The sequence below is a fragment of the Acipenser ruthenus genome, chromosome 7 (assembly GCF_902713425.1).
Source record: "Acipenser ruthenus chromosome 7, fAciRut3.2 maternal haplotype, whole genome shotgun sequence".
Classification (NCBI taxonomy): domain Eukaryota; kingdom Metazoa; phylum Chordata; class Actinopteri; order Acipenseriformes; family Acipenseridae; genus Acipenser; species Acipenser ruthenus.
Window position 1 is genome coordinate 40191616 of NC_081195.1, and position 22340 is coordinate 40213955.

Below are 22340 nucleotides of genomic sequence, written 5' to 3' on the forward strand. Positions count from 1 at the left end.
AGAGGACTGCAAAGCAAAGCTGAGCACTACTGGCTGGTCAAACAGTGGTTTAGGTTATAACAAGAGAAAGCTAGACATATCTGTTGATAAATACTTCACAAAAGTTTATATTGTATTTAAGATTAAATATTTATTTTTAATTGATTTATTTTTAACTTTAGACTCTGTACACAAGAAGTACCAAAAAATAAACAACAGTGATTTCTGTTAGATAGGTAGACATTGAAAATGGTCTTTGTATCTAAATAACAAGATGCAAATACAGATATACCGGTACAGTGGTATTGTTTTGGGATATAAACAACAGGTGTTAAAAATGAAGTAAGTCACTTGTACAGTAATCCGTTGCATATCCAACTGCGGTGGGACCAGAGTAAGGCTGGATATTTAAAAAGTCGGATGAATGAATCCTGTTTTAAATACAATTATACACAGCTGTACCAATTACTATATTCACACAATTATTGTTTTTGAGATTCAGCTTTTATTAGGGAGCTCCCCTAAATCCCTTGTTTAGAAAGATACAGGGTATTAATGCTTGTGACACAGTAGCTGTCTGCCTCTGGATGTGTGCATTTGCTGCTGAGTGACAGGCAGGAGATCGAGACAGAGGTTGAAGTTGATACGCCCCGCAGGCAAACAGGATTTATTTACATATCAACACACTGAACAGCTCATGTGACACTACCAGCAATGGTAGCACACGGAGCACATACAGCACAGTATACGAAAACTTTGGTAGGATCTACAATTTCTGAACTAATCTTCTCTGTTCAATAATAAACTGACGTTGCTGACGAGCTTGATCATGGCGGATAAACGGTCAGGGTGGATATGTGATGGGCGCATATGCAATGGATTGCTGTAATTCTAAAATGCCTAATGTTTAAAGATGATGTATTCAGTATTCAGATGTAATTAGTGATGTATTCCATTTGCAATAATATACTTTTACAAGTTTAAACACTAGGTTATCTTTGAATAATTTCAGCATTTGATATAGAGTTTGATTTAAGTTTCACTAATAATGTTAGGGATGCAAATAGAGCACAATATGATATGAAGCCTTTAAATAAATCATACGTTACTCACTTTTTCTAGGTAATGGTGAACCAGCAAGATAGCGATAGGTAACATTTATTGCACCTGAGAAGTTAGACAAATCTTTAAAGGTGTGGACATATCTTTCTGAGTTAAGCTGATGTGTTGGTGTTTCCCGTAGCTGCCTCTTATCCTCTTCCTAAATACAAAGATACAAATGTTAATTTGATCACATCGTTCACAGACAAGCTAAACGTTTAGCCTCAATCAAGCAAGAGATAAATTACTTTAAACTGATATTTTTGCACATGTTACTTGACATTGCACATGTGCTTCCTTCAAACCTGTAACAATATCAGAATCTATTTTGCAACAAAAATATGATATTATGCTAATGACCTTCAAAGACTTATAACGTATGTGTCCTGAATTCATGTTATTTACTCAATATATGTTTCTGTCCTGTTGCCTGCACTCTGTGCTTGTTTCCATGGAAACCTGCTATTCAGGAATGAATATTGTGCAAACTGTATAGTAAATGATTCTGAGATTAAGCCCCTTCGTTTTTTTTGATTTACATAACTTGTCAAAATTAAACTATATTTACATTTATCATAGCATCAAACCAGCTGTTACTTACCAAAACATAACCATCCTCCATATACAGGTTTACAAATAGGAGGCATGTAATAAGGATCCCCAAAAAAGGGATAGTCAAGCGCTTCCGAAAACACCTCATTTTATCCAAGTACTTCCACAGCAGCCTCATGACAGAAATGTAGTTGCTGATGGCTCCTGCAAAAATGCACAAGTATATACAATAAGCATCATTTATAGCACTGAATGTTTTGTCAATATACATGTTTTCTGTCAGATACACACAGTCAGGGAAAATTGATTATATTTCAGATTATGCCTGAAGCAAGGTTTTGATCCTGACACCTTGGAATTTGAAATCAGCGACTTCACTCCTTGAAGTCTACACAGTTAGCTGAAAGGTAAACCCTAACCTTGGTTACATTATTCATTCCCAAATGACTTAACACAGGGTTTTCTATATTCATACTTTACTATTATTCACCCTGTGTCTGTCCATATTAACATTATCACTGTTCATGAGGAATTCATGTTAGGTTTGGAGTTCAGTATGAATAAGTATGGAATCAATAATTAATGTTTACTTTATATGAATGCAGTTGGCATTAATAAGTAGTTACTAAGCAATAACAGTGTTAATAATGTTACTTAGAATCATGATCAACAATAGTTTTAACACACAAGGCATGTTGGGCAACCGCAATATGATCTACTGTATAGTTAATTATTTCAATTTATTTAATATGATTTTTTTTTTTTAAATATGGTATACATTTTCTCTACAATAATGGATGGGGGAAAAGGCAATTCAATGCTAGCAGTGCAGTGGCTCTGTACTCAATTTGGTTGCTTTAAATTCAGATATGCAACAGCCATACGTCTTGCTTTTGGAAGAAGGCAGATTCTTACTATAATAATACAAGTTGCCAGTTACCACCAACCATTGAAAACAAATTCTAAACTACACACGTTGGCTGAGGGTTAATAATATCAAGTCTGTATTTATGTTGTTATGCTGGAACACAGTGGTGACAAGATATCTTTACCAGAAGGTTATCTGCTGTCAACTATTCTCTGTGGAAACAACAACCGAGGAAGAGACCAAAGGAGAAATAAGAGCTAGCTCCTCCCCCAAGAGACTTGAACTAACCATTGATTTTCTACATTTAAACCATGTAAAAATCAATCCTGCAATGTTTCTAATTGCAAAATCTGTGAACGGGCTACATCTGCATTAAAAAGATTTGATTAAATTCAGGGGATGTCCTGGTGTTGAGGGAGTGCAAAATAACTTTTCAATGACAGCTTCATTAAAGTGTCTTTCACAAAGTTGATGTCGCATCCTCCCTGGCTTGGAAATCTAGTCTGACAGTCATTCCATGGCCGTGTGATTCAGCTGTGAATTTATTTAAGATAAATATCTTATTTTTAGTTTTGTTTTCACAAGGATGGATTTTGTGATACACAGCTACAAAGCTCATAATTCTAAGGAAACATTTTTTTTTCTTTGTTTTACTGAACCACTTTAAAGACATTTCACTTTATCAACTTAAGCAGGTGTCTGAGCTGTAAAAACCTCAAAAGCCAATTCTAGCATATTTGAAACAGATCTGTCAGTGAAGCTGAAAGAAAAAGTCGAAACTTTTAGTTGTTTTTGTGTAAAATTGGATGCATCTAGGGCAGGCTTTTTAATCAAATTGGCATGTGTAACAGTATGTATTTTAGATGTTTTGACAGAATGTGTATGATACCATCCCAAGGGATACTGATTTTGCAGAAACAATATGTAAGCAAAGGAACTTAAAAGCTTAGAAAGATGGTTGTGTGTTGTCAAAGAATTGGATGAATTGAGTAAGCCAAACTGAAATATCTGAGATGAAAAGAGGGATTAAAGTTTGGGTTTATGCATTGCACATTAAACTATTTTATCCTGAAAATATTCTAATGGATACCAAGGATGAGAAAAAATGTTCTAGATTGCTAAAAAGCGTTTAAGCATCCAAAGGGCTGGTCATCTTGTAAGAAACTGTGACCAAATTAATGTCCTTACAACTGTCAATGCCATTATTGGGTGATTATGAATTTGTTTAAAGTTATGTGATTTTTTTTCTTATGTATATTAAAGAAAACAACGTGCTGAGAGCTTTGTGGTGTAGAGGGACAATTCACTAACCCATTTTACAGTAGTTTACACATCTGGAGGCCTGGGTTTTAATCCGGTAAATTGGAAACCACAAAATCACCACAGTCTGCACAATTGACATCACTGCATTAACAGTTGTGAACAGAATATAACACTCCTACAGCATGTCCCCCAATTCCCTATACTAGTGATTCATGCAATATTTCTACAGTACCGGTGTTGTTCAAACTGTAAACAACTTCTCAGTCTAACTTCTGTTTCTGTCCCTCCCTTTTGATACTGTATCGGAACTGAAGAAAATCTGCGCTAGCACTTTATAACACAGACATCTTATTCAGCATTTGTTTTATAACTAAATAAATATTATGCCTATTACGTGGTTATCTTTCCTAATGCATTTATTTTTTTGCTGCGAGAGGGGCTGCAGCTTTCTCCGGAGACGAGACACTTCAGCCCTGCTCCGGCAGCCGAACCTGGGGCGAGCTCATTCCCTCTTCCCCTCTCCCGACCCGCTGTCCTTCTCGCACTTGGTTTTCTTGTCTGTCGCTTCGAAATGAACTCCTGACTGTCGTTTAGCTGGGATAATTATAGTTTAAAAACTGCTAATTAAAACAATCCACGAGTGGGAATGTTTTTTTCTTTTTTGGTAAAAAATACAGCGTTGATTACATGGTGCTTTATGCATGGTTAATTCACAGAAAGTTACATTTTTGCTTCACTATATGTGCATTATAGAGAGGGAGTTATTTTATTTTGTATTTTAGTCAGATATGTGTTGTTATGTGTCCCATAGCTGCAAAAATTAGGGAGATAAAATACTGTCATACCTATTCCGACCAGGAGCGGTCAAATTGACTGCTACATATAAAACATATTATAACAATTAAATGTTGTAGTATTATTTGTATTTATCAGTCGGGACTTGCCACCATGTTTTGAAGTTTGAGTATATCAGTCTGCATTGCTCAAGTGAGCTGTCTTCTGACATTTATATTGTTTCAATGAGCCTCCTGATAGCCCATCAATCAGACTTGACAGCACGCGGCGCCTGGCTCTCTGTCTGCACTCTGGTTACTATACAAGTCACTCGTTTTTCTAAGAAATTCATTGTTACCCCAATACACGTTTAAAATGGATCATGGAAGACGCAGACACCCTTGGAGGAATTAGAAGCTTTCATAGCATTAGTATATGCCCATAGAGCATTTGGTGCCAGAAGCCTGGGTTACTGTTGATAGCTGTGCCAAATGCGCAAAGACAGTCTGAGGCAAGTGCACTGCATATTTTGAAAAGCACAGGATCTGTGTGATTTTGTCAGCACTTTGTAAATGAGTGTAAATGAAGCCCATTCTTTTCAAATGTTTATTTATTCATGTTATTTCGATTATAGTATGTCTGTCTATAAATGCATAGCATCGGTTGCGTATATGCACTTTGTTATGTAGGCAATATAAACCCATTTATTTAAAAAATATATATACTTATTTACATCATTTCAATTGTATAGTTTTGTATGTACATGATATACCTGTATATACACACATTTATTTTCAGATATTTGTTTATTTCATTTTTTAATGTCTGTTTATTTACAATGTTTCGTTTGTGTAGATGTTTTATATGACGTTCCTGAATAAAACTACAACATATTCAATTGTTTGTCCTTTCATTATAATATTTATGTTGTTTTTAATATGTCAGTCAATTTGACCGGTCATGGTTGTTCTAGGTATACCTATAAACGCAGTTGTTCTAGTGTTAAACAAAGGATTGTATTTGCCTGTGATAAAACCTTTTATTTTCTTACCAACTTTACTGTAATGATTTGTTTAATTTTAGATATAGGTAACCACATAACCAAACATATCCTCATACTGATACGTATCAAAATACGATCACAGGTTAAGTTTGTAGATATGTGTAAAAAAAGAATATTTCTGACAGTAAAGTTTCATGGCAACTAGGCTTGTTTCACATTTATCCCATATAAATTATACACTTTTCACATAGCACACAAATCCTCTCCCTCTGTCGCTCCCATCGTTATGTCATATATATTTTTTAGTTCTGTTGTCAGAATAACAATTCAGACTTCCTGTTGCTGTTGTCTGTGGTTGTTTGACACTGACAATGGGGGCTTAGCCGAGGAGTGTACATGACAAATTCAGGCTTCCTGTTGCTGTTGTCTGTGGTTGTTTGACACTGACAATGGGGGCTTAGCCGAGGAGTGTACATGACAAATTCAGGCTTCCTGTTGCTGTTGTCTGTGGTTGTTTGACTCTGACAATGGGGGCTTAGCCGAGGAGTGTACATGACAAATTCAGACTTCCTGAAAGAGGGTTAAAAGTGGCTAGTGTAAACAGAGTATTAGTTTCACCCTGATAGCACAGTGTTGGTGATGATTGTTTTGTATTTCTGTTTAATTGATTTATTTTTTGTTTATAAATGTGTACAACCAAGTGCTGGATTTCAGCTGTCCTGGCTGCAACACTACCCTTTAACAGGGCCTATTCACAAAGCTTTAACTTAGGAGTTAATTAAATAATGATTTTGAAGTTTAGAGATTAAATAAAGTTTGATATTCATTAAGCTGCTTAAAATATCACTGTAGCACTGGCTGTGAGCATCTGATCATTTCCATTACAGAGTGTGTAGAAGGGTTTAAGCTCTCAAAATATGTGAATGGTGTGACTTCATTTAAAAAGTGCATGATTGACGTGTAAACTGCCCTGTATACGATTTCTCTGTGTTATTCAATGTCAAATGCAGAAGTCAAACAAGCAAACAAAAAGGTCTGTATTATATTTTTGATAGTGCTTTGATTGGTGCAACTTTTGATGGATACAACATTTAGGGGATCTAAGGACTTATTTGTAGCAAACTTAATCTTACTTTCAGTAGTTATTTTCAGAACTGATCGATCGCTATTGATTACTGTATGCTATCTCTGTTTTACTGTGCTTGGGCACGCTGTGTTTGACCAATCGCTTCCAACATTTTAGGATATTTGTGGGAAGGTCTAGTCTCTCGAAACGTGAATGATGGACTTATCACGTCAATCAAACGGTAAATAATTGATACCTGAACTGGCCTATAGGATTCCTCCGTGTTGTTTGTGAAACGTAACGTATTATAGCACGTTTTAAAAGGGCATTTATTTGTATGTTACAAAATTATAATTATACCCATTATACAATATTTCTAGTAATATTTATTTGGGGTCAAAAAGTCATAACAACATTTTACACCATAATTTGTAAAGAATGTTATTATACAACATTGGATTAATGCATTTGCCACTGAAAAAGCAGGTAATGTGAATATGCATAATTAATATGAAGCATTTTAAAATGTTATACATGTAATCCAATTTAAAGTAAATCTGTGCATTGCAAAGTCATGTCTTTCACATGTTTTAACTTACTTTCTATATTACAAATCCATGTATTTAAACGGTCTAACATATTTGCAGACTCAGATCCAGCGTGAATTGTATCGATGCTACTAGCCCTGTGATTGTCTGCACTATCTGAGCTGCCCTGTGACGTTTGACCAGTCATACCATCTACGTCACTGCTGTCAATCACTCGTCTGCTTGCAAGGGACAAAGTAAAAACGTGCCTTAAATGTATCACGCATATTCTTAGTGGAGTTTCTACATATACACTAATCATGTTATTTATATATGTGCATATCGCGCATTTGAAATACTGTTCATGCTGCACATTTCTAATATCGAGGTTATTATTATTATTATTATTATTATTATTATTATTATTATTATTATTATTATTATTAATATATTTATTTATTTATTAGCAGATGCCCTTATCCAGGGCCACTTACAATTGTTACAAAATATCACAATACAAAGTATTGCATTATAAAATATCACATTACAGAATATCATAATACAGATAAGAGCAGTTGTGAAAGTACAATAAGATCAAATTCAAGTAAGAGCAAAATAAAGAATACAGTAAACAGATGTTACAAACTGCAACAGTTACATAAAAACCTCTAGCACTGGGGGTGGAAAAACCACTAGCAGCGAAGGGGTTAAATGGTCAGCAGTATTGTAAATAATACTGAAAAATTTTGAAAACTATAATTTGTTCAAGTTATTTAAAAAAATAATAATAATAATAATAAAAAACTACTGTATGCTTCAGACCACCAGATGTCAGCATAGATGCACCTAAAATCCTAAAATCTGTCTGACATTCTGGTTTACCATAGCAGATACAGAATTGTCTTGATACGTGTTGCATTGACTAAAGTTCTTATTAATGTTGCTCATACTGTATTCATCTAAGGTTGCTTTTGCAATCACACACACGTTTATGTTCATATATTTTAAGTATCGACATGTATTTCTCATTTTCAGCACTGTGGAAAAATACAAAAGCTTATATTATTACTGTTTAAACATTTATCCCTAAACAGGAATGACAAGAATTTTTAGGAACATTCACTCTCAAGCTCTCTCTGTTGTGAGATTTGGTTATAGCCCAGGGGAAACCTCACCCTCAATAGTCTTACTGGCAGAAGCTCAGGACTTACACTGCACTGGAAACTGATTTTAAAGCCCTCAACATTATTTGTGATATAAGGCTGAAAACCTTTATAACTTGCCACAGTAGAAGGGTGTAAACTTGTTTAAAGATAGAATACTCTAGCATCCAGTACGTATGTATGTACTATTTGAATCTTGCATGTGATGTAATACCTTGGTTTTGTGGAGTTCCTGGAGGGACAGCAGTCACTATTGTTGCTTCATAGACAGTACATAAGATAATCTTCTACAGGGGCTAACAGAGATAGTGTAGGACTTATTTAAACTTCTGAAGTCTTGTCAAACCAATATATAATTCAAGAACAAGTAAACGAGTTGGTCAAGAATAGAAATGGACAAACTATTGATCTCCCACTGTATTCACTAACATGCATTTATCTTAGGCAAAAAAAAAGGTCCAGAATACAGGCTGATTTGCTTTTTAGTCCACCTCACAAGTACAGTGGTACATCAAATATTGTCCATTAACTTCCAATATAACCACCCAAAACATAGATAGTATGGCCTTTGGAGAAAGTTCCAGTGTTCCCCGTATTAAAGTTCACCTATGGAAAATGTGCACAGTATGGTTGCAGTTTTCCCATGGTTATACTGTGAATTTACGTTATATATATATTTTTTTTAATATGCTTAATTACATTTTAGGACTTTACAATGCTTACCTACTCTATGCTTCACCATGCTTTCACTGTACTTTATTACACTTTGCTATGCATGTAATATTTAAATAATCTATGACATTGAGGACATTGTAATCAATGTTTATGAGCTCAATGTATTACAAACACAAGCACACCTCCCAGTGTTTCTTTTCAAATTCACACTCCCTTGGTGGAGTTATATTAATGATTCCAAAAGCCAGGGAAGCAGACTCTTCTGATCACAAAAAATAAACAAATATCCAAGACTATAAAGGAGTTTACCAGCAGCTTTTTTTGAGGGTGTGTGTCGTGGTAGGCAAATTCTCAAAAGGAAAATAACTGAAATACTTGTGCCATGATGAAAGTTTGACTTTACACCTTGAAGGGTCCCCCTTACAGTTCATACACTGATCAAGCAGACTGTCAAGGTTGGTAAGGGGTTCTTTGATTCATTGCATTGTCGAGAGACTTTTTCTGACTGAATTTATACCTAATGTACCAGTATTGCAAAGCATTTCAACAGAACATATACAATTTAATTCCTACCTGACACGATCTGGTGTTTTTTTTTTTTTAAAACATTTTAAACATGAATATGAGGTAAGACTATAACCAACTTTTAAAAAGAAATCAGCCACACTGTTTGCCAATTTGACTTACAGTTTTACCTTACCATACAACATGGATTAATTAAGAAAACATTATTAAAGGCAATTTTTAAATGTTTAACTAATGGTAGCAGTTTTCACTATTTGCATTTAAAGTGTCAGAATGGAAGACGGATCATTTTAACATATTCTTTTTTTGCTATTACAAACTTACTCTGTCCTTGGCTAGTCATTTAATCGTGTCAGGGTTACTCTTTAAGTGACATTAATTATATGGTAATTGCAATAATTACCTATGCAATTAGAAACCAACTACTTTAAACCATGCAACTAGATTGTCATTAGTGTCTGTGATGCCACCTGCATGCAATATTCCTTTCAAACAGTACACCTGTAAATAGACAGCAGAACCATTAAAGTGAATTGTGATTTCTCATTGTGGTTTTCTTGATATTTTGTTTGCACTTGGAATTTTAAATGCTAATAAACTATATCTTAAGAAACAATCAAAAAAAGAAGAAACCCTAGGAGTCTAAAAGGGTTGGCTTCTGGTCTGTGGTTGCATTTCTCTTGAAGGACGTGCTCTAAACTCATATTGGTACAGGACTTTGTACTTCAATTAAAACATCCCATGAAGCTTCAATGGTGTTCAAGTCGGACGACAGTGGGCAGAATTTCAACAGTGGGCTGAGGTGGAATTTGAACCAGAGACCTTCTGGTTAAAAGCCCGTTTCTTTAACCACTGGACCACACAGCCTCCTACCAGTATTGCAAAGCATTTCAACAGAATATATACAATTTAATTGCTACCTGACATGATCTGCGTTTTTTTTTTTTTTTTTTTAAACATTTTAAACATGAATATGAAAATGAGTACATCTAATCTGCTGACACACGTCACAGAGTTTAGTGATATCCTCACACTGCTAAAGAGGATATTAATGCTAATAAAAAAACACTAAAACCTGTTTTTCTGTATGAAGTTTATATTATGGACTGGATCACATTGAATTCTCCTTGAAATATGGTCTAATGGCCTGTTAAAGTTTCAAGAAGTCTTGTTTAGAAGTCATCAAGCAGTGCAGTTGACTCACGCTCCACCTGAAACCCGATTGGCTGAGATGTTCAAATGAGGTTTATAATCCACAGTACATTTCTTCAAAGAAAGGTCAAATAGATACTAACTGTGGAGTGAATCTTTATGACAAAAGCACAACTGAACTTTTTGTGGGCCAGAAAGCCCACTGTCATGACATTTGTTCAGCCAGACAGAATGTCACCTGAAGAGGAATGCTCTTTGTGAAAGAGCAAAAAGTGTTATGAATGAATGGATGAATGACTTAATGAAAACATGTATAAATGATGTCTTCATAGCATATATTTTGCTAACAAACAAAACCACAGTCAGATGTAGCCAATTCTTATGCTAAATAAATAAGCAGACATCCAATGACATACAGTGGCAGTTGTTATAGTACAAGATACACAGCACTCATGTCTTGGATGGCTGACAATCAAATAGTTTAAACAACTTTAGCTGTCTCTTTGTGGGAACAAAAGAAAATCAAATATTGCTCAAATACCTGGCATTACTGATGGCTAATCCTTTTTGTGGATCAGTATTTTATTTATTGGTATATTGGAGGTCTGTTTTTAAAAAAGACAGCTAAGTTTAAATATACTTCATATATCTGAAAATGAGTAATAATATCTGAATATTTTGAATAATTGGAATTAATAAGGGATACGTGTTCATTTACCTTAAATAAAAGCTTAACAATAAAAAAATATTGTTGCTAAGAGGGAGAAAACAGGAAGCAAATGTATGTAGATAATTATGTCCATGTCAGCAGTTATTCTTCATAGGTTAATTGGGTCAGTAAGGCTTTCACATGAACATTATAGGGTCACTCCCAAGTAACGTTTTTGCTGAAATAGACAAGGTGTCCGACAAACCTTTATAAGTCTATCATCATGGCCGTCATTTGCTAAAGGGTAGGGGGGGCAGTTGCCACTCCCAGACCTTGGGTTGCTTCCCCCCAAACGATCTACATGACGTTATGTCATCCACTTTTTGACCCCCCCCCCCCCCCCCAGACACATAATATACTCACAAATAAGATGGTCAAAGTTTTTTTCTCAAACAAATAAAACACGTTTTTCAAATATCATTCTTTTCTAATCTAACCCGGATCCGGAATGAAGTCGGCCACGGTTGCCATGGTGATGTAATTGCTCTCACGGGCTCAGTCTCAAGGCGTCGGCTGCATTCATTCATTTTGATTGATAGTTCATCATTGTCCAGTGATTATATCGACAATGCAGAATGGCAGCACGCTATCCCGTTGTAAACGGGCCCAATTACTGCCTATTTTTCTCATTCATGATGCTACTTTGGACAGAGAATGTTCAATGTTGACCCAACTTTGCCCCCCCACCCCAGAATTTTTCTGAAATGATGCCCCTGTCTATCATATACATGTATTTTGTAGTGACATAACCATCACGTATCACACACTAATTGACTTCAAGGTAATATTTCAATTTCAGGTTTAATTTATTTATAATAATGTGTTTAACAAATTGCAGTGGATTCTTTAAAATATTAATGTTTAGCATATTGCTGCTTTATCAAAAAATACATACTGTAACTTACAGATGTCTACATAAAACCTGAATAAGAACACTTAAAACTAAAAAGAGTTATAGAAATATGTATAATAGATACATCCAAAAAAACTAAATAATCCTACAGAATCTCTCAGCAACTAAGGGTACGGCAGAAGTAGTGATTGTAGTATGAATTTCATAAAAAAAACAAGTGTCATTACTAAGTACTCATTGCAATCTACATAAAACTTCTTATGGCAATATCTAGCAATAATAAGTTTGGCTATTTGGGTAATCTGCACAAATTCAAATAAAATCCTGCTTTTGAAAACCACTTTACAAATGTTAGCACAATTACATTCTTCATTAATACTTGATTTGAATGTATCACTAATTAAGTTTTATGCAATAAAATGCAATTATTTAGTAGATACAATGTAGTTAATAATTTGTAAATTCCTATTTATATATATATATATATATATATATATATATATATATATATATATATATATATATATATATATATATATTTGTATTTTTTCCTTTATATTTTATATAATGTATATATGTGTTTGCTTTGCATTTTTATTGTCTGTAATAGATATACTTTTATATTATAAGTCGCTTTGGATAAAGGCATCTGCTAAATAATTAAATAATAATAATAATAATGTCACCAAATTGATACTGACCTTAACAAAATGAAAAAAAAAAACGTATCTTAAATTAAAGTTGTACTGTACTACCACAGTCAAACTAAACTAGATTTGTAATAGGAGAAAGGGGTCAAGAGAGCATGGGGCATTTGGTATTATACATTAGCAGGAAGATGCTTGCGTGAGAGACTCTGAGACTGTAATCGAGAAATAAATGCCTAGCCGTCATAAAGAACAGAATTTACCGAAAGTAAGCTTATGTGCGCCTTATTTCCTGTGTGTGGGCCCGTCCGTCCACATGCAGTTTTTGTCAAATGTCCCAAAAAAACGGCGACCTTGCGGTGGCCTCAGTTCTGCTGGGGGCCCTACGCAATAGTGTAATTTGTGTATAGGTTAATCCAGCCCTGATATAAAGTGTTGGGATTTATAACATATCTGAAGCATTTCTGCAATAAAAAAAATATATATGTTAAAAGTAGCGCTATCCCTGGAGTTAAAGAATATTGTATTTTTCACCTAGTTACACATAAAACACATTTGAATTCAATTAATACTTGAAATGGAGGTACAGTACTTTTTTTTTCAGTTACAGCTAAACATATTTTGTTTAATCTGTAATTGTTTCACAAGTCATGTTTATCATGTTTGTTATTTTCGGTCAGGAGGCTGGTGTAGAGTGCTTTGTTTGTATGAGGCTGCAGTGGAACCAAAGTTCTAATTCCAGACTCTGAGTCAAAAACAATGTGCATTTTAACTAGCTGCAACAAATAAATAACCATATGATGGTGTGGCAAAGTGGTTGATTGTGTACAGGTGCTGGAGTGATGCAGTGCGCAATGAACAGACAGAGAATTGTAATCCAGTTGGAAAGGGGTTTTATTAATTATAATCCTGATCTGGTGACCAAACAATTACTCCAGACAATACACAACAACGTGTAATGCACTGGAAGTGCTGTAAGTAAACGGGTTGCAGTCCCAAATAATAAACACACGTATCTTTCCCACAATGTACAAACACGGTCACCAGTCCTGGGTGCGTGCTGTAGTGCTCGTTGTGGGTGATACAAGTTTATTCGGGTTTTGTGCTGGCCCTTGGCGACAGCTCCGGAACGTGTTAGCCGTCTAACAGTAACAAACAAACAATTATAGACAAACAAAACAAAACACTCACGGTACTTTTTATCACTGGGTCTCTCACAAGTCCTGTCAGGTTCAATAACAAAAACCAAAGCGAGGGAACAGATTGCGTCTCTCCGCCCCCTTTTATGCCATCACACATGACCCCTTGGTAAACGAATGCAGCCACCCCTCCAATCTGCGACTGCCACGTTGTTTCCCTTCCGGGTCAATGCGTTAATGCAACAGAGTTCCGCCCCCTTCCTAGCTGGCTGACTTCCCTTGAAACCTGGGAAAGAACTGTCAGGCCAGCCCATCCAGGGAACCCTGTTCTTGCTGCTTAGCACCCTCACAAGTCGGGAGGGAGATTTACATAAGTATTTCTGTCACAGATGGGTATGTTGTTTTAGGTTTAAGGTGAATATTACAAATGCTAATAACTAGAAAAAAAGCGAATGTATTATTTCTTTTTTTTTGTCGCTTCTATGGCAGAAACCCTAATGAACACTTTTCCTTCTCTTCTGTATCACTTTATACAAACTCTATTAGCAAGGCTTCCTGTAATGATCAGGAAGCTATAGGGAGCGTCCTTTAATGAGAACCCTTGATGAAAAAAACATTCCAAAAGAGAGAGAAAAAAAGATTAATAATACATCTAGTAGAAAGCAATTTCCCCACATTTAATCTTCTTACCTATTTTACATTATTTCCCCGGGGTATCCTGAACTTCACAGATACACAGCTCGGCACAAATAATCAATTAAGCCAGAAGAATCTTGTGAATTCAGCAGTTGCTTTGTGTCAGACCTTCAGCTACTTAAATAGATTCTTCTCAACCAAAATAAAAAAAATATGAGCAGTTTCTATTGACAACAATATCTTAACACAGAGTAGAATAATACATCCATTTATGGAAGGGGGATATCTTGTCTTTTGTTGTCTTTTTTTCTAAATTAGATATTGCCAAACCAACTTCTTAAAAAACCCTTCCACTGAAGTGGTAGAAAATTAGAATGTGAAAAGGAAACGTGTCTCCTTTGATATTCGTTTGTGCAGTTATCACCGACTATTGAGGAGAACATACATGGAAAGCTATTAACTATATAGAAAAGATACAAATCATAAATCAAAAGCAATTTCTCAAATATTTTCTTCCAAGGCACACCATTGTGTTATTAGGTATTTCAAGTTATTGACAGTAAAAGAGCAAATGGAGAGTCTGGTATAGGCTGAGGAATCAACATTACTAGTGTAACTTGAAAAAAAGGAGAAACATGATATAGTTTATCATTAAAGGTATCATCTAGGACAAACTCATAAAAATCTGGGAACATATAAACTTTTGCGATAAATAGAGAACAAGTATCAAACTAATAATGCTTCTTTTAATGATTAGGTGCTTATCAGACTCGTAGTCGAGTCCTCAAACCTCGAGTCAGAGTCTGTGTCCAAGTTTCGAGTACAGAGTGTCGAGTCCGAGTCATCAGGGTCCAAGTCACTATCATTCGAGTCCGTCCACGTCACGAGTCCTTGACTAAGTCTCGAGTCTGAGTCCGGGTCCTTGAAACAAACTCAAATCAATTTTCATTCAACTAGCGGTAGTAGTGGGGGAACAGTTTATCTCACAGACGTTGTCTGATATCCCTCAGGAAAAATGCACAAATAATAAAAAATAAAAATACCCAAAAAAATTTTGATTTATTTTTTCTAGCTAGATCATTCTATTTGCATGCCTTTTTCAACTTGCCTGTCACTGTTCTTGTTTTTCACTTTGATAGAAGCCGTGATCTGGACTGTAGAGCTTGTGTAGCATACTTGCCAACATTTGGAAACTGTTCAGCGGGATGCTTGTCCCATGGGGAAGTCCATTGCAAAGTTGCACAAGTAAAAAAAAAATTACAAGACCCAATGTATTGCATATGATAGATATTCGCATATTATTTTCTTAATGGTGGAAAAACACGATAAATTCAATTAAAAAAGATGTAAAAGACCAAAAACAGCATAACATACCAGATTTAAATGGGCACTTCCCTGCTTTCTTAACGGAAGTTGTTTAGGTGTGCGCGAGCAAGCACAGTGAGCTGAGTACCACTTTTTACCAAGCACCTGATAATAACACTACACTGGTAAAAAATGTAAGTTACTTTCACCTCTGACTATAGCATCTCTTACTTATACTTATAGAAACTCTAAAAGTATGATTATAATTTATATGATTATTCTTTTTTCATTCATTTTAGTTTTCAGTAAAGGTGACCAATGCTCTATTGCTTTCAATGCAAACAAATAAATTATATTCCAGAGATTCAGGGTGCCAGTGTGAAAGGGGCTTTAGAAACCTGAATAATCTTCAGATAACAAACATTTAATTTGAACCAGATGACATGAGTAAATGACTTACAAATGTCAGCACCTTTTATTCCAGGTGAACAATTACTTTTATAGTAGTAAACAGGTTTTAAACTGTTGGGGGTTGGAAACAAACTAAACTGTCTAAGGTTTGATTTCTGGTAAAGTTGAGTGCATAGAGCAGTAGGCAAAACAACAGAAGAACATAGCAAACAGACACCATGGAAATCTAAATATTATAGTGAGACACTATCAAAAGTCACAGGTTCAATCTAAAACCATGTCAGTGGTGACAAAGATTTCCACAAGGTGGTAGTTTGGAAATAACATGCATCAGATTGTATACAGGGCTGTTTCTTTACTGCTTTTTTAGTTTTTGTTTTTACTGCAATGGTTCCAATGTGTATAAAGGTGATATGGCTATGGCTGTTGGCCTATATTTATTAAAATGCATTTTACAATGCTTGCTTGTCAAACAGCCAGCTTTTGAGAATAACCTAGAGGTATAAGGCAAACATCAAGTGCAAACAAGCAAATAAACAAAATATACAACACTATGGATAACCTTGTTTAAAATTACCATTCTGAGGCTCTCTGTAGATTGAATAAATAATAATACAAAAAAAATAATGATTCCTTCATATGAAGCAAAGGATGTTCAATTCAGAGAGCCTGTGGCATTGTTTAAAGATATGACTCCAATTGCATTAGGGATTTTAGAGGCCCTGCAGATGAATCAATCCATACAAAAAGCAAGGAAGCGAAGCAAAACCATAGAATGAAACTGGAGCATGCTTCATTATTAAAAAGTTCTGACTGTTAATGAATGTTTAAAGCTTTCCTTTTAGGCAATTGCATCAACAAAACACCAATTCCCTTGAAGGATACAGTTACCTGCAGTTGTGAAAGAAGAAAGAGTATAGCCAGAGCAGTATCTGCAGATGTTTTTTGGAGCTATTGGATTTTCTAATATAATTAAAACATTTTTTTTTGTTTAATTTGGAATCGCCAATTGGTTTTTTTTACCCCATTTTCTCCCCAATTTGAAATGCCCAATTTTAAGCCTTGCTCACCGCTGCAACCCCCGCACTGACTCTGGAGAGACGAAGACGAACACATGCAATGTTTTGTACAGCATGTAATGTTGCTGTGGATTACAAACGAAAAGAATGCTGTGACAAAGATACTGAAAGCGCTTTACATAAACAGAAGCTAGTACAAGCCGTTGAATCTGCGAGACAGGCAGCTATACAAAAAGCAGTGAGTGAGCTGTTTTTTATAAGGACAGAAGAACAAATGCATCAGAGCAGAAGTTTACTGACTACAGAGGCTTTATTTACAACATGCAGTTTCTGAATCATGGAAAACTAACTGTACATTTTGTACTGTAAGGTAACATTTAAACTTGTCAGTCGTCAAAAGGAATAGTCTTTGTATTATTGGTTTTGGTGTACTATTTAAAAGCTCTTGTGTATGTTGATGTAACAAAAACTACACTATTTGGTGACTGTGGCAATGTGCCCCGTCCCTGTGTGCATTTGTGTGTTGCGTGCATGTGTTAATGTTGGTGTATAGAGATTGGTACACGGGATATAAACGGGTCTGTGTTTCACGTGTGTTTAAAGTGTAGATTTGTATTTAGGCACGAGGAGAGCACAAATCACTTCACGTGCTGGTTAAATGTAATATGTGAGCACGGGGTTGCACAGAATTAATTCACGTGCTGGGATTCAAGTGAATAATTAATTAGTAATTGAATCCCAGCACAACAGTATAAATAGGCACATTTTTAGTCACTCGGGGGTTAGGTGTTCGGTGAGTGGAGAACGGGATTGGAGACGGAGGTAAATGTTAGGAAAAAGAATAAGAAGAATAATAGTTAGTGTTATCTGCTCACCGTGTTTTGTTCGTCTGTCTGTGCACTGTCTAGTCCGTTTTGTTCGTCTGTTTATTTTGGCGTATAGTGCCGTGTCCTGTTTTGTGTACCGTTTAAAACCTTTTTATTTGTTAATAAACGCTGAGTGCCACCATTGCACTCGGCTCATCACAACAACCGTCTGTGTGTTACTTCCTGATTCTGGACATCACCTGTGAAATGTACTAAAATGTACCATGCCAAAGTCATTGCCTTAGGTATGATTGATCAAATTTAATGCATAGTGCAACCATTGGAAAACTACTACTTATTGTACAAATGAGCGCCTACGGAAACGCTACAAAAATAATTAGTGTGTGAGAACTAACTTTTATAAAGATCCATTCAAATTTGTAAAGAAGTTATTCACCAGTGAGAAAAATGGCACACTAAAATCATCTAAGTTTGAGCTGTAGAGATATTTGGAGGAAACACATACAGATTAAAAAAAGGCAGGAGCCTATGTCAATTTCTTCAGAGAATCCCACCTATCAGTCCACCAGAATACCAAATGGAGGACTGTGCACCTAAGTGGAAAGAAGTAGAGCAAGCTGTGAAAAAATCAAGGGCGTCATCATCTCCAGGGCCTAATGGAGTTCTGTACAGAGTGTACAAGAGTGCTTCAGGAGTTCTACGAATCCAGTGGACATTGATGAAAGTGGCATGGGAAAAACAGGTTGTACCAAGAGTATGGCGCAGAGCAGGTGGAGTCTTTATACCAAAATAAAAAGATTCTACAAACATCAGTCAGTCAAGGTTTTCTTCAGCATTATTGCTCACAGATTGTCAACTTACCTATTAAAGAACTGCTTCATTGACACTTGAGTACAAAAAGCGGGCATTCCTGGTTTCCCAGGATGCTTAGAACACATCAGTGTGATCTGGCAACAAATGCAATCAGTTAAAAAGGAGAGGAAGGAGCTCCATGTGACATTCCTGGATTTGGATAATGCATATGGTTCAGTGCCACATGAACTTCTTTGGGCAGCATTTGATTTTTTCAGTGTACCGATGACAATAACAAATTTAGTGAAAGCCTACTTTGGAGATTTTCAATTTTGTTTTTCAACTTCAGAATTCAGCACTACATGGCAATGCATAGAAGTTGGAATAATGGCAGGATGCACCATTTCTCCACTGGCTTTTACCATGGCAATGGAAGTAATTATTAGGGCATCAAAATGGGTAGTGGAAGGAGAACGCTTGGCTTCTGGAATGCGACTACCACCAATTCGAGCATACATGGATGACATGACAACCATGACTACAACAGTAGCCTGCACTAATCGGTTATGGGCAAATTAACCAATAACATCGAAGTGGCACGAATGCAATTCAAGCCCACTAAATCAAGTAGCATCTCTATAATTAAAGATAAAGTAGTAGATAAAAGGTTCTACATTAATGGTGAGGCAATACCAACCTTGTCTGAGAAGCCAGTGAAAAGTCTTGGGAGATGGTACGACGGGGATCTAAAGGCCACAGTTCATGTGGGAGAAGTTAGACAACAAGCAGCGGAAGGGTTGAAGAGCATAGACAGGTCTACCGCCAAGGCTGCTGTGGCCGCTGACTGTGTACAAGGTTTCTTTGACAACAGTTGAGAAGCTGGAAGCTTTAATCAGTTCATATGTCAGGAAATGGTTGGGAGTTCCACGCTGCCTCAGCAGAGTGGGACTTTATGGTAAAGGAATACTGCAGCTACCAGTCTCTGCTCTAACTGAGGAGTTTAAGTGTGCCAAGGTCTGACTGGAAATTACATTAATAGATTCACACGACAAATGCGTAAGGGAGGCAGCACCTGCGTTGAAAACTGGAAGAAAATGGGCAGCAAAGAAAGCCATGGAAGATGCAAAGGCTGTCCTTCGAATCGGTGATATTATGGGGCAAGTTCAGCATGGAAGAGGGGGTCTTGGTCTCAGTTCAGCTCCTCCTACATGGCACAACGCAACCCCGGCTCAATGGACGAAGCTGGTCAATGAGTTGCAAAAGCAGGAGGATAGAATGAGGTGTGTAAAGGCTGTTTCCCACCACCACAGAACCTATCAACTCCAGGCAGAAGGATATCTACATCATCATATGGAATGCAAATGGATGGAGATGCAGATGGAACACATTAGTTTACTGTAAAGATACATCTTAGTTGGTGCTTATCTTGGCGAGGGCCGTTCAGATCAGCATGAAGTTTTAACATCTACTCTCATGCAATGGAAATCAACCTGGAACTTTCTATTTTCTCAGCAGATAACTGTAACTCGTTTCACGTTTTGTTGGAAATGAGAAGGATTCTCAACTAAGAATATGAAAAACCATTGATTTATAATGTTCGATTTTGTCCAGTAGTTAAATTATTTTTTAAAAGACCAATGAAATAATGGGTTATGATGTATATAGTGACATTAGAAATACATTTATACTATCCATCATCCAATGTACACAAGATGGTTCAATCCCCAGTGGGGGACACTGCTGTTGTACCCTTGAGCAAGGTACTTTACCTAGATTGCTCCAGTAAACACCCAACTGTATAAATGGGTAATTGTATGTAATGTGAAATAATGTATAATGTGATGTCTTGTAACAATTGTAAGTCGCCCTGGATAAGGGCGTCTGCTAATAAATAAATAATAATAATAATAATACTGCTGATTACCCGACTCCAGTCTGTGTAGGAAATTTTATATCACCTTTATCACACTTTTACATAATGATCCTGCAATGTCATGTACAGTACGAGACAATGACATGTACACTATAAAACTGTGTGAAATAATATTTTTTCACAGTATTAACTACATTGGAATAAAATACATATTAAATTGGTGCATATAAGTATGTAATGTATTGCTTTTAATAATTCCACTATTTCTCCTTCCAACAGAATTGATCCACAAAAACTAACAGCACAACAGACATCATCAGCACAATTTTATGTATTTATTTTTTTTGTATTGTACATGCCCCAACTTTGATGAATAAAAAGTGAAAAAGCAAGTGCCAAATCGCTAACTAAAATTGAAGATTGATATTACATGACTGATGTGACCACATTCTCAATGCATTTGTGTTCTTTTTTCCCAGTGCTTTTCTGTAATGATGCCATGCATCATGAATGAAATAAATACTTTCATATTCTACTCCTCAGCTGGCATCAATCTACAATTCATTTATGCCTGTTTTTCTAGCATACTTAGATTTAATCTATTACCAACAGCATAAACACTCAGCATTAAATAAAATGCTGAGTAATAATTTCTGGTCCTTCTTGGAATAATAAACACTATAAAATAGATGCTATTTTTTATTTTACTTATACTATTCACTTAATCTAAACAGTGATCTTAATACTGTTAATGTTTAAATATTAATAATAAATGACCCCCACACACTGATAAAGATGCTTGTTTTTTCAAAGTCCCTTTCTTTTAGTGATGAAAATATGTATTTAAATCTGCCACTGTGTAGATGAATTGAGCAGACCCCACTATATCCATATCAGCGAGTTCATTACGTCAGCAGCCGATTCATTGTGAGCTTACAGTTTTCTAAATTTAAAATTGTGAACAACCTTTATAATACTATGGCTCTCCACCCAGGCATATCTCATTATATTTCAAATGAAACATAAATAGTTTCCTACTTTGACTCCACAGCCTTGATCACTCGCTGATCCTAGTTTGTAAATGTTGCAACATAGTACCTACAGTGATAGCTACTTTGGCATGTGTCACACAATGATTCTTAAAGGATTTTTGCCCAGAAATTGCTATATTATCTTAAATCCAGGAATGAAGCTTGCATGTTATTGCTATTTTGTCCCTTACATAAGAATCAACCACCTATATTTTTAGGATGGATATATTGTTATTGGATTTTTGTCTTTTATTGTAGTTTTTACGTTGGTATTTTGACATACAGAAGGTGTTTCATGCTTCCAACCCTTGCAGAGGATTATCTTGGATTTATCACCAGATGATATTGCATCCTGAATTCTGATCTGAGCAGAGCTCAGCAAACAAACCCGTGTTTTCTAATGATCCGTACTTGCATGGGGCAGCTCAAAAGAACAGAATTTACGTTGCT

General features: G+C 35.8%; 1 protein-coding gene across 5 annotated transcripts in view; it reads right to left on the minus strand.

Annotated features, from left to right (window-relative positions):
- The window catches only part of LOC117414479 (alpha-1,3-mannosyl-glycoprotein 4-beta-N-acetylglucosaminyltransferase C-like), a 172553-nt gene that overhangs the window by 5052 nt on the left and 145161 nt on the right, over positions 1-22340 (minus strand). For all 5 annotated transcript variants that reach the window (XM_059026944.1, XM_059026943.1, XM_034024239.3 and 2 more), the window contains 2 exons: positions 1682-1836; positions 1093-1240 (listed from right to left, as the gene is read on the minus strand). In XM_059026944.1, coding sequence (XP_058882927.1) covers positions 1093-1240; positions 1682-1810 — 277 coding nt within the window. In that variant the 5' untranslated portion in view covers positions 1811-1836. The remainder of the gene's footprint in view (positions 1-1092; positions 1241-1681; positions 1837-22340) is intronic.